The sequence below is a fragment of the Bombus bifarius genome, unplaced genomic scaffold, assembly GCF_011952205.1.
Source record: "Bombus bifarius isolate JDL3187 unplaced genomic scaffold, Bbif_JDL3187 scf7180000008050, whole genome shotgun sequence".
Classification (NCBI taxonomy): domain Eukaryota; kingdom Metazoa; phylum Arthropoda; class Insecta; order Hymenoptera; family Apidae; genus Bombus; species Bombus bifarius.
The window spans coordinates 59,094-85,463 of record NW_022884416.1 but is presented as its reverse complement, the minus strand read 5'-3'; the positions used below and the strand labels follow the sequence as shown (position 1 = coordinate 85,463).

At 32.1% G+C, this 26,370-nt stretch overlaps 4 protein-coding genes and 1 long non-coding RNA gene across 9 annotated transcripts; 2 read left to right on the top strand and 3 right to left on the bottom strand.

Moving 5' to 3' along the window:
• Positions 1 to 289: 289 nt before the first annotated feature.
• Positions 290 to 11,068, top strand: LOC117208069 (cGMP-specific 3',5'-cyclic phosphodiesterase-like). The gene is made up of 13 exons (XM_033448908.1): positions 290 to 1,665; positions 2,901 to 3,132; positions 3,543 to 3,874; positions 4,059 to 4,292; positions 4,665 to 5,022; positions 5,167 to 5,336; positions 5,632 to 5,854; positions 6,045 to 6,119; positions 6,193 to 6,231; positions 6,328 to 6,609; positions 6,831 to 7,207; positions 7,612 to 8,048; positions 8,713 to 11,068. Exons 2-13 carry the CDS (start codon positions 3,079 to 3,081, stop codon positions 9,345 to 9,347), a joined length of 3,216 nt encoding a protein of 1,071 aa, XP_033304799.1. The 5' UTR covers positions 290 to 1,665; positions 2,901 to 3,078; the 3' UTR covers positions 9,348 to 11,068.
• Positions 11,069 to 11,514: 446 nt separating this feature from the next.
• LOC117208072 (golgin subfamily A member 7) lies at positions 11,515 to 15,167 on the bottom strand. 2 transcript variants are annotated; one of them, XM_033448918.1, is made up of 3 exons: positions 14,913 to 15,167; positions 14,406 to 14,570; positions 11,515 to 14,024 (listed from the first exon to the last, which is right to left on the bottom strand). In XM_033448918.1, exons 1-3 carry the CDS (start codon positions 14,919 to 14,921, stop codon positions 13,734 to 13,736), a joined length of 465 nt encoding a protein of 154 aa, XP_033304809.1. In that variant the 5' UTR covers positions 14,922 to 15,167; the 3' UTR covers positions 11,515 to 13,733. The 2 variants fall into 2 exon arrangements, with proteins under 2 accessions (XP_033304809.1, XP_033304808.1); XM_033448917.1 differs by lacking the exon at positions 14,913 to 15,167 and adding an exon at positions 14,662 to 14,879.
• Positions 15,168 to 15,637: 470 nt separating this feature from the next.
• LOC117208071 (WD40 repeat-containing protein SMU1) lies at positions 15,638 to 17,945 on the bottom strand. The gene is made up of 8 exons (XM_033448916.1): positions 17,772 to 17,945; positions 17,623 to 17,689; positions 17,374 to 17,517; positions 17,177 to 17,291; positions 16,433 to 17,075; positions 16,262 to 16,363; positions 15,845 to 16,181; positions 15,638 to 15,774 (listed from the first exon to the last, which is right to left on the bottom strand). Exons 1-8 carry the CDS (start codon positions 17,795 to 17,797, stop codon positions 15,676 to 15,678), a joined length of 1,533 nt encoding a protein of 510 aa, XP_033304807.1. The 5' UTR covers positions 17,798 to 17,945; the 3' UTR covers positions 15,638 to 15,675.
• A 413-nt stretch (positions 17,946 to 18,358) lies between these two features.
• LOC117208070 (insulin-degrading enzyme) lies at positions 18,359 to 24,039 on the top strand. Of its 4 annotated transcripts, none has more exons than XM_033448909.1 (14): positions 18,359 to 18,441; positions 19,270 to 19,469; positions 19,573 to 20,073; positions 20,200 to 20,405; positions 20,498 to 20,746; positions 21,076 to 21,468; positions 21,563 to 21,672; positions 21,795 to 21,939; positions 22,014 to 22,124; positions 22,189 to 22,309; positions 22,438 to 22,644; positions 22,741 to 23,033; positions 23,108 to 23,317; positions 23,394 to 24,039. In XM_033448909.1, exons 1-14 carry the CDS (start codon positions 18,374 to 18,376, stop codon positions 23,637 to 23,639), a joined length of 3,060 nt encoding a protein of 1,019 aa, XP_033304800.1. In that variant the 5' UTR covers positions 18,359 to 18,373; the 3' UTR covers positions 23,640 to 24,039. The 4 variants fall into 4 exon arrangements, with proteins under 4 accessions (XP_033304800.1, XP_033304805.1, XP_033304801.1 ...); XM_033448914.1 differs by lacking the exon at positions 18,359 to 18,441 and adding an exon at positions 18,624 to 18,940; XM_033448910.1 differs by lacking the exon at positions 18,359 to 18,441 and adding an exon at positions 19,196 to 19,218.
• A 592-nt stretch (positions 24,040 to 24,631) lies between these two features.
• Positions 24,632 to 26,154, bottom strand: LOC117208073. Its single transcript, XR_004487628.1, has 2 exons — positions 26,000 to 26,154; positions 24,632 to 25,916 (listed from the first exon to the last, which is right to left on the bottom strand). It is a non-coding gene; the product is annotated as an uncharacterized LOC117208073 (long non-coding RNA).
• Between the last annotated feature and the right edge of the window lie 216 nt (positions 26,155 to 26,370).

The window sequence follows — 26,370 nt, the reverse complement described above, 5'->3', positions numbered from 1 at the left end:
AGGTAGTTTCATAATTGTGTGTTACGAAACCAAAAATGGAGGAAAGTAAACTTGATCTCTGATTTACTTCAATCAGAATTCGAAAACGGGTGTCAATAGATGCCTATTTTAAAACGATATTTCTCACGAGTTTGAAACGAAGCTCGAAAGGTTTGAGATAGTTGAGAAATATAAAAGGTTTGGGATAGTTGGGATATATACAAGAAATAAGCATCTTTATCTCTGATAGACTTACTCCAGTTGGAATTCAAAAATAGTTATTTATTGACGTTTAATTTAAAAATCATACTTTTTACGAGTTTGAAACAAAGTTTGGAAGATTTGAGGTAGTTTGAAAGCATATTACTACTACTACTAAAGAGAGGAATAAACAAGTTTAATTTCCAATTTAACTTAACAAGCCTCCATCGACGTTTGACTAGAAAACATACAATCTACTAAGTGTTTGTATAAGTTTGAAGTGAAGATCTAAAGATTTGGGCAGCCGCAAGACGTCTGAGAACGAAGTGAGTCCCATTTCCAATTTGCCTAAACTACGATTCGACAATGAGCATCGATCAATGTCTCATTAAAAAGGGCCCCTCTACTAACGAATCTTAGAAGGTTTGAGCCGTCCACAATAAGATCTGTTACGAAACCAAGGTATAAAAGAAGTAAGTTTTCACAGAAAAATTGTGATCTAAGAACACTGGATTGAAAATTCAAGGATAAAAGCCTCAAAAAACGTACTACTTGTAACTGAAGATAGTTGTTTAATTAGCGATGGTACTTCACAGTATCCAAGTATTTTGAATATTCAGGAAAAAGGTTAAATTCCCATTGAAAAATAAAGATTATTCGTGGTCTAATCAAAAACACTACTTTACATTAAAATTTTTCATACAGAATGAAAAGTTTCGTTCTACAATAACTTTTAAAATATCAAGAAGAAAGAAACGTACTTTTTAGTAGAAAAAAGCTAAAAGTAATGAAATCAAATTAAGAATCACATTTTCCGCCAAATTTTCTGAAAAATGGATCTTAAACTTTCTATATGTTATCATGAATTTGTCACGAAACTAAAAATTCCGGAACAAGATCGGGATCCTAAATATTAATATAAAAGTAACAATAAAAATTAGAAATCAAGCAATGTCCGATTAAGAGGGATCTTTTCTACTGAATCCTCGTTAATTCTCGTATTCTGAATATCAACGAAACTAAGGAAGAGGGAAGACATCGACTCGAAGTTAACTTTGGAAGATCGTTACGTCGATTCTTCGCTAAGTTATTATTAAGGATCGAAGAAAACGGCCGGATGCACAAACGATTAATTCTCGGCCCAGTGAAGATCCAGGGATGCAGCAAAAACCAACGGTGCATACTTAAAGGACGCCGTTGAAGAGGACAAACTGTTAAAGAGACGTCGACGTAGCCTTGTCGAACTCTTTCACAGTATAATAATAATATCAACGTACATCAATTAAACACCACAAAAAATTAGCAATTCGACTATCTACAATAATCTTATCGAAGCTCCACGTTGATCAAACAAAGGCGTTCTTCGATGAAACCCTACCTTTAAATGTTACATAAGGAAGATATTGTATCGGAGATAGAATTTTTTTAAACTTTCGTCGGAGAAGGATGTAAGGATTTGAGAAGAAAATTGTTAATTAGGCACCGGTGAGTTTTGGAATTTTTTTAAAATTCTTTCAAACTTCTTTTACACAAAGAAAAAGTTAAAAATCAAATTAAAAATTGTGAATATAGGAGTAAATTTTAGAGAATTGTGTAAAAGTTCTTTCAAAAGTTGTTTGAAATTCTTTCCTCTTTTGAAAAAATAGCGAGAATTAAGAAAAAGTGTAAATGAAAGAAATGTTGGGTTTCGTCGTATCTCACACGATTTTGGGAGGAGGGAGTTAGAAAAGGGTAGTATCGCGGACGAAAGTAGACGTCGAAGTAACGGATGGTCGCGTCGTTCTTCGCTACAAACGGTTATTTTCGGAAAGACGTAACATGGGGACGACGAACGGCCCGTTGAATATCAAATCGCGAAATTTCATAATTCTGCGATTAGACGTGAATTTCCCGTGAGAGTCGTTCCGTTCGATCCTTGGGGGATGAAACGGGATAGAACGAGTCTCCAAGTTACACAAGACACGTTCGCGATGAAAGATTGCACGATCCTTTTTCATAACGCTTTTCTACGTAGGAAAGGAGATTCAGAAGATCGTTAAAAAAAATTCGTGAAAATTATTAAAATGTAACAAAATTAAATTATGAAGTATGAATCGTAAAAATGATTGTACGCTGTAAATATTCTATGCATAATTCTATATATCTAAACAACTGTAAAAAGAATTCTACGTATAAAATCATATATATATATATATATATACATATATTAATATGTATGCATGGGCATTTTATTTCTAAATTGTATCGTTAAAAATCATAAAAAAATACAACAAAAGTATTCCCATCGAAAAATTATTTTCTATAATTCTTTATACTACTCTTATTGCGAGGAAACTTATAAAAATAGTTTCGCAAATATACCTCCCAGATTCTCGTACCATTTTCCATGTCAAGAAAAGCTCACTAATTAAAATTCATACTAATAGCGCGTCAAAAAATCAAAACATAATTTTTCGAAAAATCTATTATTCTTTTCAAAAGTTGCCCTGTGCAAATAATGAGAAGCTGTTAAAAAATACCTCATCACGAGCAAAGGGTTAATCACGACTGTTTACAACTTTGCTTTTAATCGTCTGTCTCCCGCGAATTTCATAAGTTTCATGAATACAGAAACGGGGTGAGCAAAGTACAACGGTGAATTCTGTTATCAAGAATGGAGAGGGGGCGAGGGGATGGGGCTAGCGACATTCTGAGCGAAAGGAATAACTAACTGGTTTCAGGCTTGGTGTCTCTGAGGCTCGCAGCACGGTCCGAAGAGCCCGTAAAGTTTAACAAAGCGAGGGGGTTACAATGCGAAGTGTCCTCTCACCTCGTTCTCCCGAGAACTCCGCACGTTAAAGCCTTGCAGCGCAGCTATACCATCGTGCTCAATGCTAATTAATTCAGACGTAAGATGATATGGAGTCTGAAGACGAGGTGGACGAAGAGCTGCCGGAGGTGAAACACACAGAGGTACGATAATCCCACTAAAAAAGATGCAAGAAAAAGAGAAATGAAAGAAAATGAAGAAACAAAAGATGACAAGTTAAATTATTTAATAATTACTATTAATTAATTGTTATGTTTATTAACTTATCAAGGACCAAGCAGAGAAATAACGAGTGAAAATGAAGAAAATATTATTGAAAGACATAAGTACATAAATGGTAAAAAATTTTAAATGCAGATAATTAGTGAATATACAATAGTAATCATCAATGAACAAGCCTAAAGTGAAATGACATGGTTAATAAATTACGTGCTGAAAACTAAAAAGTAACTACGTACTAGGGATTCTCATAAACGATTATTGTAAACAACTAGAAGAAGTTATAAAAATGATACTATAAAGATTGTAATATGATATTAAAAAAATCACATAGGTGGACCGGAATGATAACTTAAAGAAGTTCGAGACAATGAAAATTTCAACGAAACCAATGTCCTCGAAGACGGCAGAGCGAAGCAAGTGTCACCTGGTGTGCTCGCTGAATCCCGAGCAACTGGAACCACCCGTTGTCCCCTGTAATGATCCTGATAAGACGAAGACGCAGGAAGAATCAAAATTACCTTTAAGCACCAGCATCAAGACTGATACGAAGGACAGCGAAATTGTCCTGAAGGACAGGATATGCAGGAGCAAAAGGATCACCTGCCAAGATACGATACACGAGTACGACGAGGACGATAGTCTCACTATGGAAAAAGTTGGCAGGTAAGTAAATATTTTGTTCTTATACCTGAATATTGTTCGTTATCGCTAATCTATACATTTATTTTATAAAATTTCATGTTGCTTTTGAATATTTTATTTCTTAACGTGGATCGGCATATTAATAGATATCATAGGCAGAAAGCTAAAAAAAAGTACATTTTTGTTACGATATTTTTCCAAAAAGGTACCTCGAGGCGCATCCAGACGCGGCGGAGACCTGGTTTCGCGAGAACGCGAGCCTCGAGCTTCGTCAACGACTTCAGAGTATGACTGTGGTTCAAACCAAATCACCACTGAAGAACGTACACCAACAGGAGAACCTTCTGAGTCGAAGCAAACGGAACAGTGTCACCTCCGACCTGTTCCAGAGTTGGCTGGCCTCCAGTTCACCGGCGAAACGCAGTAGAAGTCCCAGCAGGTGACTTAACATCTTTTTAATCTTTTCTATTTTAAAAACTTTTTCATCTTTTCAACGTTATATGTAAATATTCAAAGAAACTTGTGTCTGAGGGCTATGAAAATTTTTCAAATAAACAAATACGTTCTACCTCGTTTAGGTATCTACTATACTTAGATTGCAGTTACTTATTCCCTATAATTGCGTTTATAAAAATATTGCGATTTACATAAATATCTTTAATCTACTAAGGATGAAAATTTATAAAAAAATGAATTATTACTTTAATTTGCCCTTATCATCAACGGTTTGCTAAAGAGTAAAAATCTTCATTCGTAGAACAAAGAAAATATCAGAATACCTATAAGATATGATCGTGTATGTTAAATCCAGGACTTACACCTCGTTGGTAGGACGAAGAGAAGAGCTCAACAGGTTAGATGAGAGCGATTTGTTCATGGAGTTGATCAGGGATGTGGCGAATGAGCTGGATATCAACGTTCTTTGTCATAAGATCCTTGTGAACGTCGGCCTGCTCACGCATGCTGATCGTGGAAGCCTTTTTCTGGCTAAAGGACCTCTGGAGGATAGATATTTAGTTGCAAAATTGTTCGATGTGACGCAAGACACTGAATTGGAGGAAGCCATTCAAAGGGCGAAGAACGAAGAGATTAAAATTCCTTTTGGAGTTGGAATTGCTGGCTATGTAGCTCAAACTAAGGAAATCATCAACATCAAGGATGCTTACAAGGTACGCATAAAAAAGAGATTCGATGAATCGATAATAAGTAAGATGTTAAGCATAAGAATGGTTGACAATTTTAAAAAATAAAGAAAAAAATTCTGGATAAAAACATTTCTAGAACAAAAATAGTTGATAAATGTTCCTTTCTAGGATCCAAGGTTCAATAGTTCCATCGATATGAGAACGGGTTACAAGACAACATTGATTTTATCTATGCCTATCTGCAATTACGAGGGAGACGTGATTGGTGTTGCACAGATTATAAACAAGACTAATGGTAGTAACGAATTTACCGATAGAGACGTGGAGGTGTTCCAAAGGTTAGCGAATGTTACCACTCGTTAAAAGTAAAAAGCAACATTACGGACTCTACGTTATGCCAAAGAATTACGCTAAATATTTTCTATCGTGGATACAGATTATAGACTATCAGACGATAATCTAATGGCAAGTGAAACAAATAAAGACAAGACAGATAAGACAAGATGGAAAAAATTGGAAAAATACAAAATATTTATCGTTGAATATTGTAGTACAATAGCTGCCTATCTTTGAAATAAATTAAAAACATCGCGACATACATATTCTACGTCTGTATGAAAAAACTAATTACAGGTACCTAACATTTTGCGGAATCGGAATACAAAACGCACAGCTTTTCGAGTTATCGGTGCAAGAGTACCGAAGAAATCAGATTCTGCTGAATCTTGCTAGAAACATATTCGAAGAACAGAACAATCTGGAATGTTTGGTCACGAAAATAATGACCGAAGCGAAGGAACTTCTAAAATGTGAAAGATGTGCCGTGTATCTTCTAGATCTTGACTGCGGCGAGGCAGTAAGTTCATTCGAATAATCAACCTCAACGTAATTAAAGTACGAAACAGATTTTTGATGAATTTCTAATTTTCTCTACTCGGTTGTTAAATAGCATAGAATAAGTAAAGCTGTGAGAAAAGCGAGGATTTCTCGAGCCCTTTGAAAGGGTCGGCGAGGAGCGTAATAAGAAATCCTAAGTTTCGTTTCAGGGCCACCTCGAAAAAATCGTCGAACGACCGGGAAAATCGACGCAAGAGTGCCGGAAACCGCTGTCGAGGAGAGAGGTGAGTGACACCGGCAACGTGTTGCTCGAGTTCGTAAGTCTGATCATCTTTTTCTTCTTTCCTGGCGGCTCAGAGTAACAACATCGAGATGGAGGACATTTTCCAACAACACGTAAGTAAATCTCTTGGTCCTTGACGTATCAATAGCGTTTAATATTCTTAATTTTTCATTTTCCTTTCGCGTCAAAATTTCTCTTTTTATGCCTAGGCATTGAACGATGCAAATAAATTTACTACAATCTTCGAGATGGACAACGAGACTCAGGAAGCTAAAGTCTACAGACCTAGCGGAAGCGATCTATCGAATCCCCTGGGTCAGATCGCAAGATACGTCGCTGCTACTGGTCAGATTTTGAATATTGGAGACGTGACCACATGGTTGAAGAAGGACGTTGTTCAAGCTGGTAGTGGACCCATCAAGAGTATCCTTTGTATGCCAATAGTTAATGGACAGAGAACTGTGATTGGCGTTGCTCAATTAATCAACAAGGTTGTTTTTCATTTTTTTTATATCAAATACGTTTATATTTTTTAGTTTTCAGGAGTGAGAATCTTTGATAATTAGAGTGATTATCTTCTATTTTTTATTAGAAAAATTAATAGTTTTTTTAATTAAAATTAAATAGTTTGAAATTGAAAAATCCAATATTTACGAAGCTCACTATCGATCTACGAAATCTAAAGTTCAATTATCGATAAACTATTCTACAGGACAACGGAACATCCTTCACGGACTCAGACGTATCGATCTTCGAGGCGTTCGCCATTTTCTGCGGCCTCGGAATCCACAATACCCAAATGTACGAGTCAGCTTGTAAGCTGATGGCCAAGCAGAAAGTAGCTCTTGAATGTCTGAGCTACCATGCGACAGCCAGCAATGACGACACATTGAAATTAACTTCTGAACCGATACCGTCCGCGGAATGTTATAATTTGTACAGTTTCACTTTCATTGACTTCGATTTGACCGACGAAGACACCTGTAGAGCTACAATTAGAATGTTCAAGCAATGCGACCTCATCCAAAAATTTCATATCCCCTACGAGGTTCTCTGCAGATGGGTTCTCAGTGTCAAGAAAAATTATAGGTAAGAAAATTGTTAAATTAATTAAAGTATGTTACATAATACTCCAAAAGTAAATGGTTTTGGAAATTTTGTCAGCAGAGTCTCCCTTAATTAACTATCGAAATTATTATAAAAACTGCATTACAACTTATGAAATGCCGTAACAAGATTACAAACAATTGGATTGCGGATGTTTATGTATTTATAAAATATTTAAATATACATGCGAAATATTCAAGATGAAGTACTCGTTATAATGTTTATGCAGCGAATCAAATCTCTGTCTAGATTGCATTTCCTTTTATTTTATAATTTGCACAACATCCACAGTCTAATAGTAATGCCGAGACAAAAATGAATGAAAATGTATATTAAAGTAACTTGTGGAACCTGCTATAGCATGGAAATTTCTTAACTATTTTTAGACCAGTCAAGTACCATAATTGGAGGCATGCACTAAACGTCGCCCAGACGATGTTCGCCATGCTGAAAACCGGCAAGATGGAGCAGTTCATGACAGACCTTGAAATTCTTGGACTCTTAGTCGCTTGTTTGTGTCACGACTTAGACCATCGAGGAACCAATAACGCGTTTCAAATGAAGACAGAATCGCCGTTGGCCATTCTCTATTCAACAAGTACTATGGAACATCATCATTTCGATCAATGTGTCATGATCCTGAATTCGGACAGCAATAACATCTTTCAGAGTCTATCTATGGAAGATTATAGGAAGGTGATGAAGGTGGTTGAAAGTGCGATACTTTCTACTGATTTGGCTGTTTATTTTAAGAAGAAAAATAGATTCATGGAGCTGATCGATGAGGGAGAATTCGATTGGCAGAGTGAGGAGAAGAAAGAACGTAAGATTAATTTATCAATGATTACCGTAAAAGCTTGTAATTCACCTATATATCATTTACGTATATCCTCTGTTTCCTCTACAGTATATCCTATAATATGATGAAAGATAGATCTGAAGAGTGGTTTCGGTTGATTTGCGATATCATAAATAGTGAAAATGAAATTTGTAATTAAAAATTTAACAACTGGTGTTCTGTACCGACGGGGTGACATCAAATTTAATATTTTATTATTTCTTTATAATAGAGAGAAATCTAAGTAAATATTACTCTATTTCCATAATGTCTGCAAATTTGACGTTTAATTATATACTCGATTTTTTATACTCGTGGAAAAACTAAATCTAGAAAACACCTATTCCCCTATATCCAGTATACCCAGAGGTGATATCCAGTAAAATAAATTCTAAGAGCCTTAAATCCATAATGCGCTAAATTCAATAGACAGCAATTTTCCTATATCTATAGTAAAATCAAATCTCGAAGTCATATGTATATATATACTATATTTATAATAAAATCTATCCCACCTAACAGCTAACAGTCAACCTAACTCTACATTTCTAACATTGCCTAACCTAAATTCTATTGTAATTACTCTTCACTGACAGCACTATATCAAATACCAAATTCTCATCCTTCGATTTCCACTTTCTATTTCCAGTGCTATGTGGAATGATGATGACGGCGTGCGACGTGAGCGCCATAGCAAAGCCTTGGGAAGTACAACACCGCGTAGCCAAGCTAGTCGCCGATGAATTCTTCGACCAGGGTGATCTAGAACGTCTTCAGTTAAATCAACAACCAGTGGCCATGATGGATCGTGAAAGAAAGGACGAACTTCCCCAAATGCAAGTTGGTTTCATCGACGTGATATGTCTGCCTTTATACAAGGTCCTCTCAGACACTTTTCCATGGATCATGCCTCTCTATGAGGGCACCATGGAAAATAGGCAACATTGGCAAGACCTGGCTGAAAAAGTCGAGATGGGTTTGACCTGGATTGATCGTGACACCATTGACGAGCCTGTAGAAGAATTCATTTCCTATGAACCCAAGGACATCGAGTTCACTGTCACGACCTTGAACTGTGCTCACGTAGACAGAAAAGAAGTTGCAGAAAAATCCACGTTAGGAAGATTCGCTTCTTTAAGAAAAGGAGGTCGAACATTAACCAAAGGTGTCAGACATCGAATCAGTAGGTCACTTTATGCTAGAAGCACTCCTGAAGATGCTGCAAGATCGAAAGCTTTGATACCTGACAGAAAGAGTCGGAACAAATTATGTTTGCTCATTTGACGGCTTACGTCCACCACTCTTGAGAGCATACCGGAATGACGAAAGAAAAATAGGAAGATTTTATGAAAAATGTAAAATTTTCTTAAGATTAGCTCTGGTGGACGTTGATAGTGTCTACTGGCTAATTTATACTAGCTTGCAACTAGTTATTTACGAAGAAATAAAGATTACCTTGAGCTCTTGATGTTCATAGAAGATTTTGAAAAATCACGGTAATCAAGATTGTTAATAGAATTATGGAGATAACAGAGGATTAATGGAGAGTAATTCATTGAGAATGAAGAACTAAATTCTAGAGAATATAATGACTGTATAGTGGAGCAAGAAAGAAAAGTTCATAGAAGGTTTTGGAAAATTGTGGTAATCGAAATTGTTAACAGAACGACGAAATCATTCGTTAAATAATGGACGACTGTAAAAATGAAACTTCTAAATGACTGTATAGCGAAGATACGAAGCAATGAATGCCTTGAAAAATCAAAAACTATCAAAGTAACATGGAATTGAGGTTTCCTTGAACGAAGAAAATATTTAAGATCACAGAGTCAAAGCTGAAAATGGGAGCTTGCAAGATTTCATTCCAAGACTGTCGAGTCTTTAGGTGGGAAGTTAGACGAATAGTCGATGGCTAGGTAGTTAGACTGGTGATGAGTTAGGCAACCTTCATCGACTTTTACCATTCAGAAAAAGAAACGTGATGTAGTCGACGGATGGTACGAATTCAATTTTGACAATCTTTTTTGTATTACATCTCGATACCTTATTAGGATAATTCCAGAGATATAGAATCGATGAAAAATGGAAGAATGGATCTCGCGATTTATAAAATAGAAAAGAAAAGAATAGTTGGAAGATGGGCATTTTTATATATCAATGGAAAGGAGACGAAAAATACAGAAAAAATAATGAGAAATATGTACCCAAATGATAGGCATTTTTATATTCCAAAGAAAAAGAGGGAAAATAGAGAAAATTGTAAAAGAAAAAATGAAAACAACAGAAAATGTTGCAGTCTCGATGCATTCTCGAGACATTGCATTTCGATTCCACGCGTTTCTAAGATAGCGCCGAGAATCAGTCAGCGATAAAGGTATGTACAAGGCAAATTAATGCTTACGAATCGAATTAACGATTCAATTACGTCATTCAACCGCACCAAAAATTGCGTCTATGACGCAGGAAATAAATACGCGATCTCGCATTCTGCAATTCAAGGATGTGACTCGCAATCTTATTTTTGTATTTTACTCTTTTTTTCTTCTTCTTCCTTTATACATATCTTTCCTGGTGTCAATAACTTATCATTAATCCAAGTATCTTTCCTATTTTCTGTTGTTTTAATTAATATCCAGAGGATGATAAGCCAGGAAAAAGCTCAAAAAGAATTCGATGAGTCTTTTGTTTCATTAAACTATTAAGTATTTATGATTGAATCGTATGAAATCCTTGTCACAGATGGTGTTGTGCAAAATAGATATTTTCTTGATGAAACAAAAAGACACAAGCGTGATACAAGCCTGGCCGATCCGTGCTAATAGTACGTACAAGTATCAATTAATTATTCAGGATCGTTCGAGTGCGGTGTTTAAAAAAAAATGCAAATATGTGAATACTGCGACAAGAGTGAGACTGGTTTCTAGTCTTTTGATATAGCCACTGTGTACGAACATGCCTGTCAGAGACTATCGCACACGACTAAATAAAATCTGAATGTGCTCAAAGTGTCTTGCACTTCTTCTACCTTTTCTCTGTCCCCTAGAAATAAATTTATTTTAAATTAAACAATTTATAGAAATTAAAAAAAATTAAATAAAAGGTATGAAGTATGGAAAGAATATGATAGAATCTAGTGTTTATATACTTGATTCTAGAAAAAATACAATAGTATTGAATTTTCGACATTCAAAGGACATCTTTTTTGATGAATGAAAACTTCACAATTTTTCGATCAATAACTCATGAAAATATTATTTATGATAAATATTAATTAATTAGTTTATCAATACCTGAGAGAGAAATTTTTTTGTAATTATTATAAATCACCCGTAATTCGCATAGGAATTTTCATTTTCAGTGACTATCGTGACCCACTGATGACCTATGAACAAGATTTATAAGTGACCAGCGACCCACGATAACACAAAAAAGTTGTATTAAAATCATCTCATTTCAATTTCAAAGAGTAGTCCTTTAGCTCCGTGACTTTTACGCAGCATTTTATTATTAAAACATTTAGAAATTACACTCGAACGATGGTGTCCTTTACACAATAACGAATCATCAAACGTTTTCTTTTTTTCTTTTGGTCCTACGATTAAATTAAGTATAACAAACGGTTTCCCCTCATCATCTTTTTTCTCTTGATACTCCGTGTGTCGACGATTTAAATTCGCTATTTACATATTTATGCAACGTTTGTTTGCATAGTAAAAGAAAGAAAGAGGAGCCTGACACGCGTAACACTACGACACTGTTCGACAATTATTTTCATTTTTTCTATAAGACAAAAAATGTGTCCCTTATATTAGAGATTTTCATTTGTTTAATCTCATTTATAATTCATTTACTTAAGAAACGTAAGATAGATAGATAGATAGACACAGAAAGAGAGAGAGGAAGAGAGAGAGAGAGAATGTCGAGGCAGTGGCGCGGCTATTTGGCAAGACTCTTTCACCTTGTCGTACAATTTATGTGGAGCAGGCTCCATTTATGATCACCGTGACCAAGGACGAGACCGAGTTTTACCCTAGAAAATGAATGCTTAATCTCCTCATGACACGGGTAAGTATATGTGGGCACTAAAACAGCCATCGAAACATCTCGTAAAAAACGATATACTCGTTAGTCAATGTTATAAAGAAGAAAAGTTTCGAGGCTTGTCGATTGAGATCATATCATAACGTTCTATGGGGAAACGAATACGAAAAATCATAAAGCATCTGTGAAAAAGTCGAGCATACGGTTTGCAAGATTTGACAAGAAAAATTCTTTTAAATCTCGCGCGAGTTCGTAGAAAAATATAAAAACAAAAGAATCACGCATACAATGCGACTATAATTATGTATAACCGGCATCATCCAACTAAGTGTATGTGAATCGCGGTTCATCCTTGATCACAATGCTCGCACCGTCACATTGATTCGATATAATATAATCTATTTTTTAATTAATCATCTCTTTCGTAATTCACCTTTTTTTTCGTTTTCGTCTCTTCTTTTTTCTTTTTTCTCTTCTTTTTTGTACAATTTTATTTTTTAGCCAATCCAACGGAGATTTCTCTGAGCGCAAATACTTTGTGCCAGCAATTTCGATTTTTCGATCCGATTTGTCTAATTAATTACTCTGTTAATAGAGAGGTGTCACATCCACGATGAACACCTGGGTTTGTGACGTGTGTCGTGTTCACAGGTTCAATGAGTAAAACTCACGAGATATGGTCACTGAACAGAAGCATCGTGGAAGATATAACGCGAAGAATAATTAAGCTTAAACGAAGTTGAACAAAGCGTTTTAAGCTTATAATGACGCGAAAAATGTTTCTCAGTACTTGACGATGATGCTGAATCAAATTCAAAACCAAATTGAGTTTGGAACTATTCAACTGAGAAATGGAACTCGAATTTGATTCACATACACAGTCTGTTAAATGCAGATGACGATAAAATTTTTAAACGGACAGTAAAAATCTTTTTAAACATTCACTCGATATACAAAGAAACTGGGCATGTAAGTAAAATCTGTGTAAGTGTTTCTGGTCTCATGCATTTGATGAATATAACAAGCTCCTTAGTAAATACACACCCAGATACTTTGCATCGATTGTTTACACTGGCATTGTCATATGCATAGAAAATTTAACGCCTCGGCCTTGATACGCATCCACGATTTGTCCAAACTCAGTGCTGGACACTAGATACAATAATTCCAATTGATCAAAAACATACATGCAAAGAAAGAGTAATTGTGTCCTTGTTTTCAAGACAAACCCTGTGAAAGTGTACTTTTGTTACTGTTATTTCACGATCGAAAGTCTCACGAAGTGTCAATGAAATTTGTTACATTCCATCAAATGGAATAAACAAAGCTTTCCTTAGAACAAACTTACATTATACTATATCAAAGAAGTCAACTTTTGTTCGTGTTATTTAACAAAACCATTGCATGTATGTTTACAGTATCATTCACTGGAAATGTAAACCATTTTCCTTTATTCTGTGAATCTCTGTAAAATTCACATTGCATGAACTAAATTGTACGGTACGATTGGAGTTTGAACAAAATTTATGTCCAGAGACACTCATCAGCTCATATAAGTTTTGCAATCCCAACAAAGTGGCAGAAGTGCTCGGATCACATAAAGAACTCCCTGGATCGGCTAATGTGCAGTCACGATGCAGGCCTGTCCAATACTGAAATTTCTATTAGCCTAAGACCACGCATTACAGGATCCGTTAGTAACAAACCACGTGGCTTATAGACTCTGTCATTTTGTTCACTAACAAACTTTGCCACTTTTCGTAAACACTTTTCGTAATGAGTCTCTGTGCATATATAAATTAGATAACCAGTGAGGCAAGCCAGGCAGCCTTCGCAGTATGTGGAACAACTGGCTCGTTCAGCTTCTGCGAAGTAGTTGTTCAACTGATTGATTGTATACTCGAACGACTGTCTGTCCAGCTAAATTGAAAAATAAGATAGCAAAAACATATTCCATAAATGTGAAATAAATTGGTTTGTTACTGCCTATGAATTCACTAAATTCACTCTTCAAAAATTAAATTAAAACGAAGGATATTATTATGTTTCTGCAACTGCTGATCCTATAGTAGATTTATATAAAAGATTTGAAAACAGAAAGCACAAGAAATTATTAAAAAAACATATACATTATTGATGAAATAAATCTTATATAGAAGTAACAATTTTTAAAATATATAATTTAATAATTAAACAGACAATTACACAACTTAAAAATTAAACAGAGATAACCAAAAAGATAACTCAAATGGTCGACATTTTATGAATAAAACACATAAATAAATTTTTTTAAATACATACTCTGCTTTCTAATTCTGTGGGAAACTGTGTTTGGAACTTAACCATAGTGCCTTCACTGTAGTCACGTTGTATAAAAACTTTCTGACAATTCGGAGGAGGCCCCCCACCTGCTTGCCCTCGACCAGCTGACATATCCTCCAGGGGTGTAAGGGCAGCGTGATTGCCCTACAAAAAATAAACCCAATAAACATTTTACCAAACTCTTCCACAAAATCAATTTAAAACTCAAAATTTCTTCTTTTATCACTCTTCTCACCTTTACTTCTGGTTCGCATGTCGAACACATTTTCGTTTGTCTAACCACAAAACCGCACCCAAACCACTTTATCGAAAATCATTCGTAATAAATCTGAAGTCTATCGACAATCGATTAAAAACGATATCGTACGGTGTTCGATATTCAAAGCAAATGGAACATGAAAGAAAGTGACGAAAGAAACATCGTACCATACAGACCAATAGTAAAAGAAAGTAAGAAAAACCGAGACAAAAGGTGGACGCACTTACCAATGGCATTTTAAGCTTCGTCTTGACGATTTGATAAAACAGATTCGTTGAAAATAATCTCGACTATTTAGTCGGACGCGAAAAAGAGAACGAGGGAATAAGGATGCAACATACAACTGATCACTGAACCATGGATTTTCGTTGGAAAACCACGGAGGACAGTACTCTGACTCTGACTGACTACGGTCGTATACACAGGTCTAGCAACTCCCGTAGGGGAAGTAAAGCTCTTAATGTCGTAAAGTATGCTTCACAATCGACCGCTAGCCATAGAGCGCTGCAATCGCTTTGCTAAGTGAAAACACTTTTAGCTACATTTCCAAATACTGAAATTATTGAATTACATACAAATATTTAGTGAAATATCAAAAATGTATATATATATTATTTATTTATATAATAAAAATATACTTATTATTCAATTAATTGACAATGTAAAAAATACCAAAAATTCTTTTCAAACATGACTTGACACACACCAAGTGGACAGATACGTATTAGCTTCCTCTCTGATACTAAATAAACTAATGTTTAGTATTTCACTAGGAACAGCTAGAAATAATAAAAAACAGATTATTGTATGTACATAATGTGCTTTTATTGCAGCATAATATAAAATTTACACATTAAAGCTGGTCTTAGAAGAATGAATATACCTATTTTATATTTTCCATATTTCATAAAATTAAGAATGCACAGGAAATATATCATAAAATGAAACGCTATTAGAATTAGAAAAAGATGTTTTAATTTATATACATTCTTACGGTTTCCATAATTTTAAAAGACCATCTTCGCTATATGAACATAAAAGATTCTGATGCGGATGATGCGTTAAACCTATAACATCTTTCTCATGTATCTGAAATGTGGAAATAATAAAAAATACAATAAAAAATAAATTATTAGAGTTTAAGAATAAAAATACTTACATTAAGTGTTCTTTCAAGCTTTCCTGATGATGTAGAAAAACAATAAAGAACAAGATCTTCACCAACACAGTAAATAAATTCACCACGTGGACTTACAACAGTACATACGAAGTCACCTCCTTCTCGTTTTCCACTGGAGAATGATCTTACTATTTGCCCTTGCATATTCATAATTACAACTGTGTTTGAACGATTACACACGACGAAATGTTCTGGATTTCGTGGAAGGACATGTATGCTATTAACAGTTAAATCTGCAGCTCCTAGGGACTTATATGTACCTATACATTCTGTTGTTTTTAAACTCCAAACTTTTACAGTTCCATCTGATGATGCACTGATCAATATAAATAAAAATATTTAATAACTGCTTTACAAAAGAAAAGTAATTAAGAACTAATAAAATAGGTATTATACCTTATTACGTTATGTCCATCTGGGGCAAAAACTACTTCATTTACAAAGGAAGCATGTCCTCGAAATTCTTTTAAAGTTTTTCCAGATTTAAGTCCATGTATCCTATATTAAACTATTATACTAATTATAATGTTAAAAATGAATTTTTCTATAATTATTGCTTTTATATACCTTATAGTAGTATCAAATGATGCAGATAAAATTTGGCTGTTATCTCTACTGAACTGAAGGCATGTAACACCTTTTGAATGTGCTTTTTCAAATCTTCTTAAACATTGTCCACTTTGAACTCTCCACACTTTTATTTTACCATCCTGTCCACCACCAGCTAACATTTCACTATCACGACTAAAAGCCATTGATAATACAGCTTGCTCCATCATCATAAAATTGTCTTGAGCTTGATATTTTAAATCTTTCCTGATTTTACCAGTTGTGAAATTCCATACTTCAATAAATCCATCAACAGAACCAGTAACTAAATACTGACCATCTGGTGAAAAACGTGCACATTCTACATGAGATTTTTGACCAAACTTAATCTGTTTTGAAAGTTGAGTAGGGTACTTCTCATCTTCTTGATCTCTCACTGCTGCTTTTCCTCTAAACAAATCAATCGTAGTACCAGGTGGAAGTAAACCTTGATGTTGTTGCCACTTTAATGCTTGTCCCAATAATGCAAGTAATCTACTTGATGGTACAACTGATACTTCACCAGCAAGAGCTGTAGCTATGTAAGCTCTTCGTTTCTCTTTTGTACTTCCATCAGGATATGCTTCACGTGGATCGAAATATGAACGTGCAAGTAAATTTTCTGTGCCCAAAAAAAAGATATGATATTAAAAAAAATTTATAAGCAAAATAAAATTGTATGTAAATATAATATCTAATTTCTGTTAAATATATTTAATATACCTAGATGTATATATCTTTCAGGTTCTTGTTGTTTCATCATAATCATGGGATCTGTTTGCCTCAATAATGATCGAGCTGCTCCTAATTCTCTTAATTCAATTAATTCTAAGACAACCTATGGAGTATTATCATAAATATGAAGTTGATATTTATTAAAAATAACACAAAAAATCTTTTTGCTTAAAAAATCTTTTTACCTGTTCGTATAAGTCAATAAGTTTCTTATCCGGCAATTTTAGTGACTGTATAGCTTTTAATACTGTATCCCAATGCCCATTATTTATATCTGCTACAAAACCATCTACACTATCCACTGTATTCAATGATACACCTGTTTCTTCCTATAAACAAACAATTTTACTTTTATTGTGTACGTTTATTAACAAAATTCGTTGATATGATCCATTTGCTAAAGAGTATATTGTATAACAACGATAAATAGATACCTGTAATGTTTGTAATGTTTTGACAAGATTTGATTCTTTAAGATACTGTTGTATCAAACGAATTACGCTAAAATCAAACAATAACATATAAGTATTAAAAACACAAATATTCAAATTTTATTATACATAATTAATAATATAATAATTACTCTGCAGATTCAATTTCAATTGACATCTTTTACAATGCTTAAAAAAAATGTACAGGAAAATAAATATTCCCACTTAATCACAATCAATCAGAATTAATAAAGAAAGACGATCTCATAATCTCATGTAACGTTATGTCGTCAAACGATACAATCCTACCACTATCGAGTTATAGTTATTTTTCCCATTTTTATCACTAGATTAAAACAAATTTAAAAAGAACTGTCATTTCTTAGATTTATTAATTTTGATCCAGTTTTATGTAAGGAATCTTTACTACGATTTAGATATTTTTATTTAATAAGTTATTTTTAAAAGTATCGATACATCTACTCTATTTTTAGAATATATATTTGATATTATATACTTGCAAATCAAAATTATTTGAATTATTATCAATTATAAATGTAATTTTTATTAATGAAATATTGATTATTACCATTTTCTTATAAATGACAATAGTTTGCGCTATATCATTATGGAATAAATGTTTTACTATAGATATTCACTGCAACTTACTTCAAAACATTATATAGTAATCATGATAACAAGATTAAATAAATCTTTATTTTCCAGAAGTAATTTATAAAGAAATTTAATAAGAATGGTTTTAACACATATGTTCAAATCTCGTATTTTTTACGTACCAACCCACTCTTTCTTTGTTTACAGGTATGCATACATTCTTGATGAAACATTACATAGATATATAATTCGGTCATAGTATATCCGAATGAAATTTACCAATTTGTAAAACAATGGAAAGAATATATCTATTAGTTATTATTCAATAAATTCAAAGTATATATATATATATATTATCATAGTTATCTTAATCACATGTAATGCATTTTAAAATATTAGACTTCATTTTTGATGTAAAGAAATTAATCTTGTGAAGTGTATAATTCTGTATTACATTGTTCGACTCTTATTCTAACCTAACAGTGCATTTTATCTTTTTATATATTATTCTTATTTATATGAAATATTTACATTATATTATCGATCATTAAAAAATTATATAGCATTGGAATGCATATAATAACCCGATTATTAAAAAAATTGTTTTTTAATTAATCGAGGGTAAAACAGGATTATAGAATTTGAGTATTGAAAAGAGTTAGATATTATTAAGAAAAATTGTAAAACAAGATTATAAAACAAAATTGTAAGTAAAATCACTACACATTTTTATATCAGCAGTAAATTATGTAACAGTTACTCTTTTTTTTACAAAAATCTTGACATTATGTTACTTTTTATAATGTTATCATTATTTAAAAGTGATAAAATCTAATATATGGTTTAATATTACCAAACAAAAATTTGTACATATATTGACATCCTTTGTCTTTAAATCAAATTAAAAAAGGGAAGAATAAATGTTCAACTTATCTGTTTAATGTAAAAAAATTTCATTTTTGCTTAATTGTTATTTATGATCAGGTAATACTAAAAGTTGGTTTGTATTATGTTTAATATTTTCTTTATTTGTAGGTGTAAATCGTCTAGTATAAAAGTATCTAAATCCAACATGGTTCATCATAATCTCATAGAAAAGCGATACGATAACATAACTAAATCACCAAATGATAAAAGGGAATATAGAGGTCTTTTGCTTTCTAATAAAATGAGAGTTTTACTCATTAGTGATCCCACAACAGATAAAAGTGCCGCTGCTTTGAATGTGAATATTGGTAAAATCAGATATATAGTTATACTATTATTTTTTGAGTATAATGTAATTACTACCTTTATAGTTTTAAGCTATATTTAATTTTATATTATTTATCTTTATAGGTTATTTAAGTGAACCAGATGATTTACCAGGCTTAGCACATTTTTGTGAACATATGTTATTTCTGGGAACAGAAAAATATCCAGAAAAAAATGATTATAATAAATATTTATCACAAAATGGTGGTACTTATAATGCATCAACTTATATGGATCATACACTTTATTATTTTGATGTACATGCAGAAAAATTAAAAGGTGCATTAGATCGTTTTGCACAATTTTTTATTGCACCACTCTTTACAGAAGCTTTAACTGAGTTAGAATTAAATGCTATCCATATGGAATGTAAAAAAAATTTAGCAAATGATACATGGCGCCTTGATCAATTAGATAGATCATCAGCTGATCCAAGTCATCCTTTCTCAAAATTTGCTACTGGGAATAAGGAAACTTTAGATATAATCCCAAAGCAGAAAGGAATAAATGTACGGGAAAAATTACTTGAATTTCATAACAAATTTTATTCCTCTAACATTATGGCATTATCTGTATTTGGTAAAGGTAAGTAAAATACTTTATTTATTATTTACTCCACTAAAACATATTTAATATAGAATAAAATTATTATCTATTTATGCTTTTTTTATAAAATGAGAACTATTCTTATAAATTCTGTTCTATATTTAGAGAGTTTAGATGAACTTGAACAAATGGTAGTAGAGTTATTTTCTCAAGTGAAAAATAAAGATATTACAGTACCTACTTGGCCGGAACATCCTTTTAATTCAAAGCAACATTTTCAAAACAGGTGGTATGTTGTTCCAATAAAAGACATTAGAAATTTGTATATCATATTTCCTATACCTGACTTGCGAGAACATTATAAATCAGCGGTAATAACTATATTTATATTATTTCTTAATATATTAATTTATTGTTCTTAATCGTATAATAAAAATACATCCACTTTTTTAAATTTTTTTAGCCTGCACATTATATTTCACATCTATTAGGACATGAAGGGGAAGGATCACTTTTATCTTTATTGAAAGCAAAAGGATGGTGCAATTCGCTTGGTTCGGGTAAACGATTAGGTGCTAGAGGTTTTAGCTTCTTTGCTGTTTTTGTTGATTTAACAGAAGAAGGCATTCAACATGTTGATGATATTGTCCTCTTAACGTTCCAATATATTAACATGCTAAACAAACATGGACCAGTTGAGTGGATTTACAATGTAATTATTCATAAATCAATTATTATGTAATACAGATTTAAATATTAACACTTCGCCGTCGGAGAAGCTAACGTACTTATACCTTAGTTTGTAGCAGGAACATCCAATTACATACACGAGTTACAATGTTAATTATGAATTTTATATTTTAAAATATATATTTGTAAATTTGCGAAAACAATAGCCATAAAGTTACTGATATAAAGAGATAATAAACAACATAAAGTATTTGCTAATAAAGAAAACACTATGTATTCTGTTGGTGAAGTGTTAATCATGAATATATAAATATTTAATAAGTTTAATAAAATAGCTGTTTTGTTCTGAAGGAATATAGAGACATCGCAAATATAAATTTTCGATTCAAGGAAAAAGGTTATCCTTGTGATTATGTCAGTGGTATAGCACAAGTATTATATGATTATCCAATGGAAGAAATCTTAATAGCGGAACATCTTTTTCCATTGTGGAAACCAGATTTAATCACATGGGTAATGGAATATTTGAAACCAGAAAATGTTAGAATTCATGTAGTTGCAAAGTTATATGAAGATATAGCTGACGAAACTGAAAAATGGTATGGTGTTAAATTTAAAAAAGAAAAGATACCACAAAATATAATAAGTAAATGGATTAATGCTGGTTTAAATTCGGATTTACAATTGCCACCAAAGAATGAGTTCATACCAGAAAAATTTGATATAAAACCAGCAGAAAGTACTGTGAGTAAACATTTGTGTAAACATTTCTATATGTAAGTACATATATGTATGTATGCATACTATGACAAAACAATTTCATTTTTTTTCTCTCTAGATATCCAAATTTCCAATAATTATTGAAGACACTCCACTAATAAGATTATGGTTTAAACAAGATGATGAATTTCTTATACCCAGAGCTAATTTATTTATCGATTTCGTCAGGTAAAATATAAGTAAACTGTTGTCTACTTAATTCATATTTATATTAAAAATATTCATATTTATATTATATTATTATATTTATATTAATGTTATACTTAAATATGATTACATTTTGCTTACAGTCCACTGGCATACATGGATCCTCTTAGTTGTAATTTAACATATATATTTGTATTATTATTTCGTGATGCTCTAAATGAATATGCATATGCCGCCGACATTGTTGGTCTTAAATGGGAGCTCACTAATAGTAAATATGGAATGACAGTAAGTAAAAACTATTATAAGTACATAATATATATAAATTTCATTTTTAATATTATACAGTATATATTTTTTAGCTGGGAATTGTTGGCTACGCTGATAAACAACAAGTGTTACTGAATAAAATTATTGATAAAATGATCAATTTTAAAGTTGATCCAAAAAGATTTGAAATTTGGAAAGAAAATGTATGTGTTACTTAAATTTTTATGTATGCTACTATGTTATTATTAATTTTCATCCTAATTCTAGTATATTAGAAGCTTGAAAAATTATAAAGCTGAACAGCCATATCAGCATGCAGTTTATTATCTTGCTGTTTTATTATCAGAGCAAATTTGGATGAAGGATGAATTACTAAATGCTACGTCTCGTAAGTCTATGCAAAAAAATTAAACATTTGGTTGATAAAGAAATAGATAAGAAATATCCATTATAAATTTTATAATTTATTAATTATATTTAATATAATTATGTTCGTATAATTTCATTTGTATGTAGATTTAACAGTTGAAAGAGTACAAAATTTCATCCCACAATTTTTAAACAAAATACATATGGAATGTTTAATACATGGTAACATAACAATGTCAGAAGCTATTGAAACTGCGAAGTCAATAGAATCAAAATTATCAAATGCAGTTCCTCATATAGTACCACTTCTATCTAGGCAGTTAATTTTACATCGTGAAATCAAACTAGAAGATGGTAAGTACATTTAACTTTTTATATTAAAAGTTTTTAAATAATATTTGTAGAAAAAAGGAAAGAAAAATTAATATTTTTCCTATATATATTTTCTAGGTTGTCAATTTTTATTTGAAGTAAAAACTAAATTTCATAGTAATTCATGTACGCAAGTTTATTATCAAACTGGTTTACAATCGACAGAATCAAATATGCTTCTAGAACTTTTAGCACAGATTTTATCAGAACCTTGTTTTACTACGTTAAGAACTAAAGAACAATTGGGATATATAGTGTTTAGTGGAGTTCGAAGAACAAATGGTGCACAAGGTTTAAGAATTATAGTTCAAAGTGACAGACATCCTAAATATGTTGAACAAAGAATTAATGCGTTTTTAAATTCTATGTTGGTTAGTAATTAGAATTTAAATATTACTAGATATATTTGTTTTCAAAATTTGCATTTAAAGTTAATTTATTTCAGCAATATATACCATCTATGACAAAAGAAGAATTTAATGCACATAAAGAATCACTAGCAATACGACGACTTGAAAAACCTAAACAAATGACTACTTTATCTGCCATATTTTGGAGTGAAATTATATCACAACAATATAATTTCGATAGAGCAAATATTGAAGTTGCATATTTAAAAACTATAACACAGGAACAAATACTAAAGTTTTATAAAGTATGCATATAATGACTGCATCACTTAGACTAACACTAATACAAGTATATTGAATTTAAACGTTTTTCATTTGTAGGAAATATTTCAAAGTGACATTCAACGTAAATTATCAGTACATGTACTTTCTACACTAAAAGATGTAAAATTAGAAGATGAAAATGTAATGGAATCTAATGAATACATTTCATCAGATGGAACAAATAATATTGAACCAAAAAAAATTGATGATATCATATCATTTAAAATTAGTCAGTGTTTGTATCCATTATTGAAGCCATTCAGTGATATACCAAGAAAAGGCGCACACTCATCAAAATTATGAAGTGCTTAATAATAACTGTGAATATGTGTTTTAATAATGTCACTGCACCTGCAGATTGTAGTAAATATCAGGTAAATAAATGATTTTAACATACTCTGTTATATAAAAAAACAATGTTTAAAATATTAAATAATCATTTAAGATATTAATTTTATAAATGCTGATGGATATAAAAGTAAAAGAGTAACTATAAAAAGTAGAAAGCAGTTGTAGTAAATGATAAGTAACTACATCACATATGTAATAAAGTCTATATTCAAATATACTCTATCAATAGTCCATAAGCATTTAAGTGAGTACTTAATAGATTAAGAAATACAGGTAGTTGTTTTATTATACCTCAAAATTTCTGTATACTCATAAAATTTTGTAAAAATAAATACGTAACTACTTCGAAGAAGTTGTAACCTCAACTACAGGACCTTATACCAACTAATAGATAAGCTAAATGAACATTTTTTTGTCTATTACTTTCACTAAGTGTCCCTCGCCTCGACGCTTAAACAGCTCCTAAATCAGTGAAAAGCTAACAAATCAGAAACAGTTGATAATTTTTAAAAATGCCAGAATAGTTACAGCAATAATGGCACCATACATTTGCACAGATCTCACTTAACACATTTAAGGTCAGAGAACAAATAAGATTGCTCATGCCCATTGTCCTAGTTGTTCCACAGTGCAAGTGCTGCACCATGCGATCAAATGCCAAAGATGTTCCACGCTAGCATATGCAAGAACCTATAAAGTTAGAAATCTACCCTATTTGGTTCCACGCTAGCATACAAGAACGTATTTAGTCCAGTCACAAGTAGAGCCTATTTCATTGTACGATTCTATGGAAAAGTTCATACTTTTCTTTCCGAGGTAGAAAGTATGAGAATAACAAAATCTTACAATAATTAAACTTAGGTGCCGTAGAAAGTAAAATTAATTGTTTATTATATTTCTTTTTAGAAAAGAGAAGGAAATCTTTACTTTCAAACGATAATGGATCAGTGGAATGATGCAATAATTTTAATATATTCTCTATACACAACAGCTTTCTAAGTTTAACATTAAATTCACTTTCCTCGTGATAATATTTTTGTTATAAAACCTGAATTTCACTTCAATAGTAATTTCAGTAGTTGTTAGGTTGCGAGTAATATTTCTGAGTGATGTATCTGTTTTGCATGTGTGTTCATTCATAAAGATGATAAAAAAGAGGTATAAACTAACTACAAACAAGATTTGATGTCATGACTATGTAATTTTTGTAATCCACGATTTTTATCCATTTTATTTTTATTATTGAGTAAAACTTATTAATTCTCTGAATTCTAATCTATGGAGGATTGGAATACATATCGACTACACGCAAATACACAATCGACTCGTGAAGCCAAGTAAAACTCGCCCGTGATTTGTAATAATAATAATGCCATAGCTCCTCGAGTAAAATCCTCGGCGATCCGATTGACTTCTCCCGACGGAGGCAATTAGCATTGGATCCATATCCTGCCTATCCTATTCATGCTTCGTTGTGTACTGACAACCGAGTGCAATAGTCTTCACCCCGGCTACAACCGGGGATACGCCGCGCCATCTCATCCCTCTTCGACTACAATCGAGGGGACGACAGTCTATGTATGCGGATACTAATTCAAAAGTGAAACCTTTTCACTTTTGACTTTTTCTAAATTAATCTTTTGCTAATATATTTGTGAGATCTTTCTAAATAAAATGAGAACAAACACGATATAATTTGAATTAGATTTACTTATTGATATGTATTTAATTATCATTTATAAAGTAAGCAAATATGCTCCAAATCGTATCGTATTTGGTGTAATTTCAATTAAGAAAATGTAACGAACATGTTAGTAAAAATTTCATTCATCACAAATCAAAGATAAGAAAGTTTGATTTTTGAGTTAAGAAAGGCTCAACTTATCTCGTTTCGACTCTCAGTGTCTCTATCACTTTCATTCTTTTTGTCCTGTTCTAAGTTCAGTTTAGATTGTCAAAAGACTGTCAGCTATGCATCGGGCTTCTAAGCTCGATCCCCGTTTATAAACAGAAAATAAACGACAACCAATACAGACGTATATGTTGTCGCAAACGTACAACTATAACCAGAATTTACTGTAGTGGTATCGGCAAATTTTTACAAATATAGTCGCTCATAAAATTATCTATTATTATTATAAATCGCTATTTGAACACTTACTGTCTACGTTTATATTTATTCCATTTACAATTCGATACAGCACAGGATCACAATATATTGAAAGATTACTATAAAATTATATTGAAAATTTACTTACAAAATTAGTTACGAAGTTTACTTATAAAGTATCATAAAATTATGAAAATCTCACCTATGTGCTTTCACCATTTGTTACCTAGTGTTACTTTGAGATTGTTTTTACTACTTGATATCAGCGCCTTGTAGTGAACAATATAGGAGACTTTCTGTCCTCATATCTAGGCTTACCCCTACTACAAGAATGTCAGATCAGGATCTATATATATATATATAGACCCTATATATATATAAGACCTAATACGACCATGCTCTGTTTTACTCTATATATCAGGACGAATGTTAGAGAAATGGTATATATCCACGTATCAGATCTACTCACCTCTGTACATATGTACATATATCCAAATATTATATCGCTTTCTTTAATAAATATATTATTTCTTAAAATAGATGTTGTTATATATTCTTTCTTACTAGATGTCG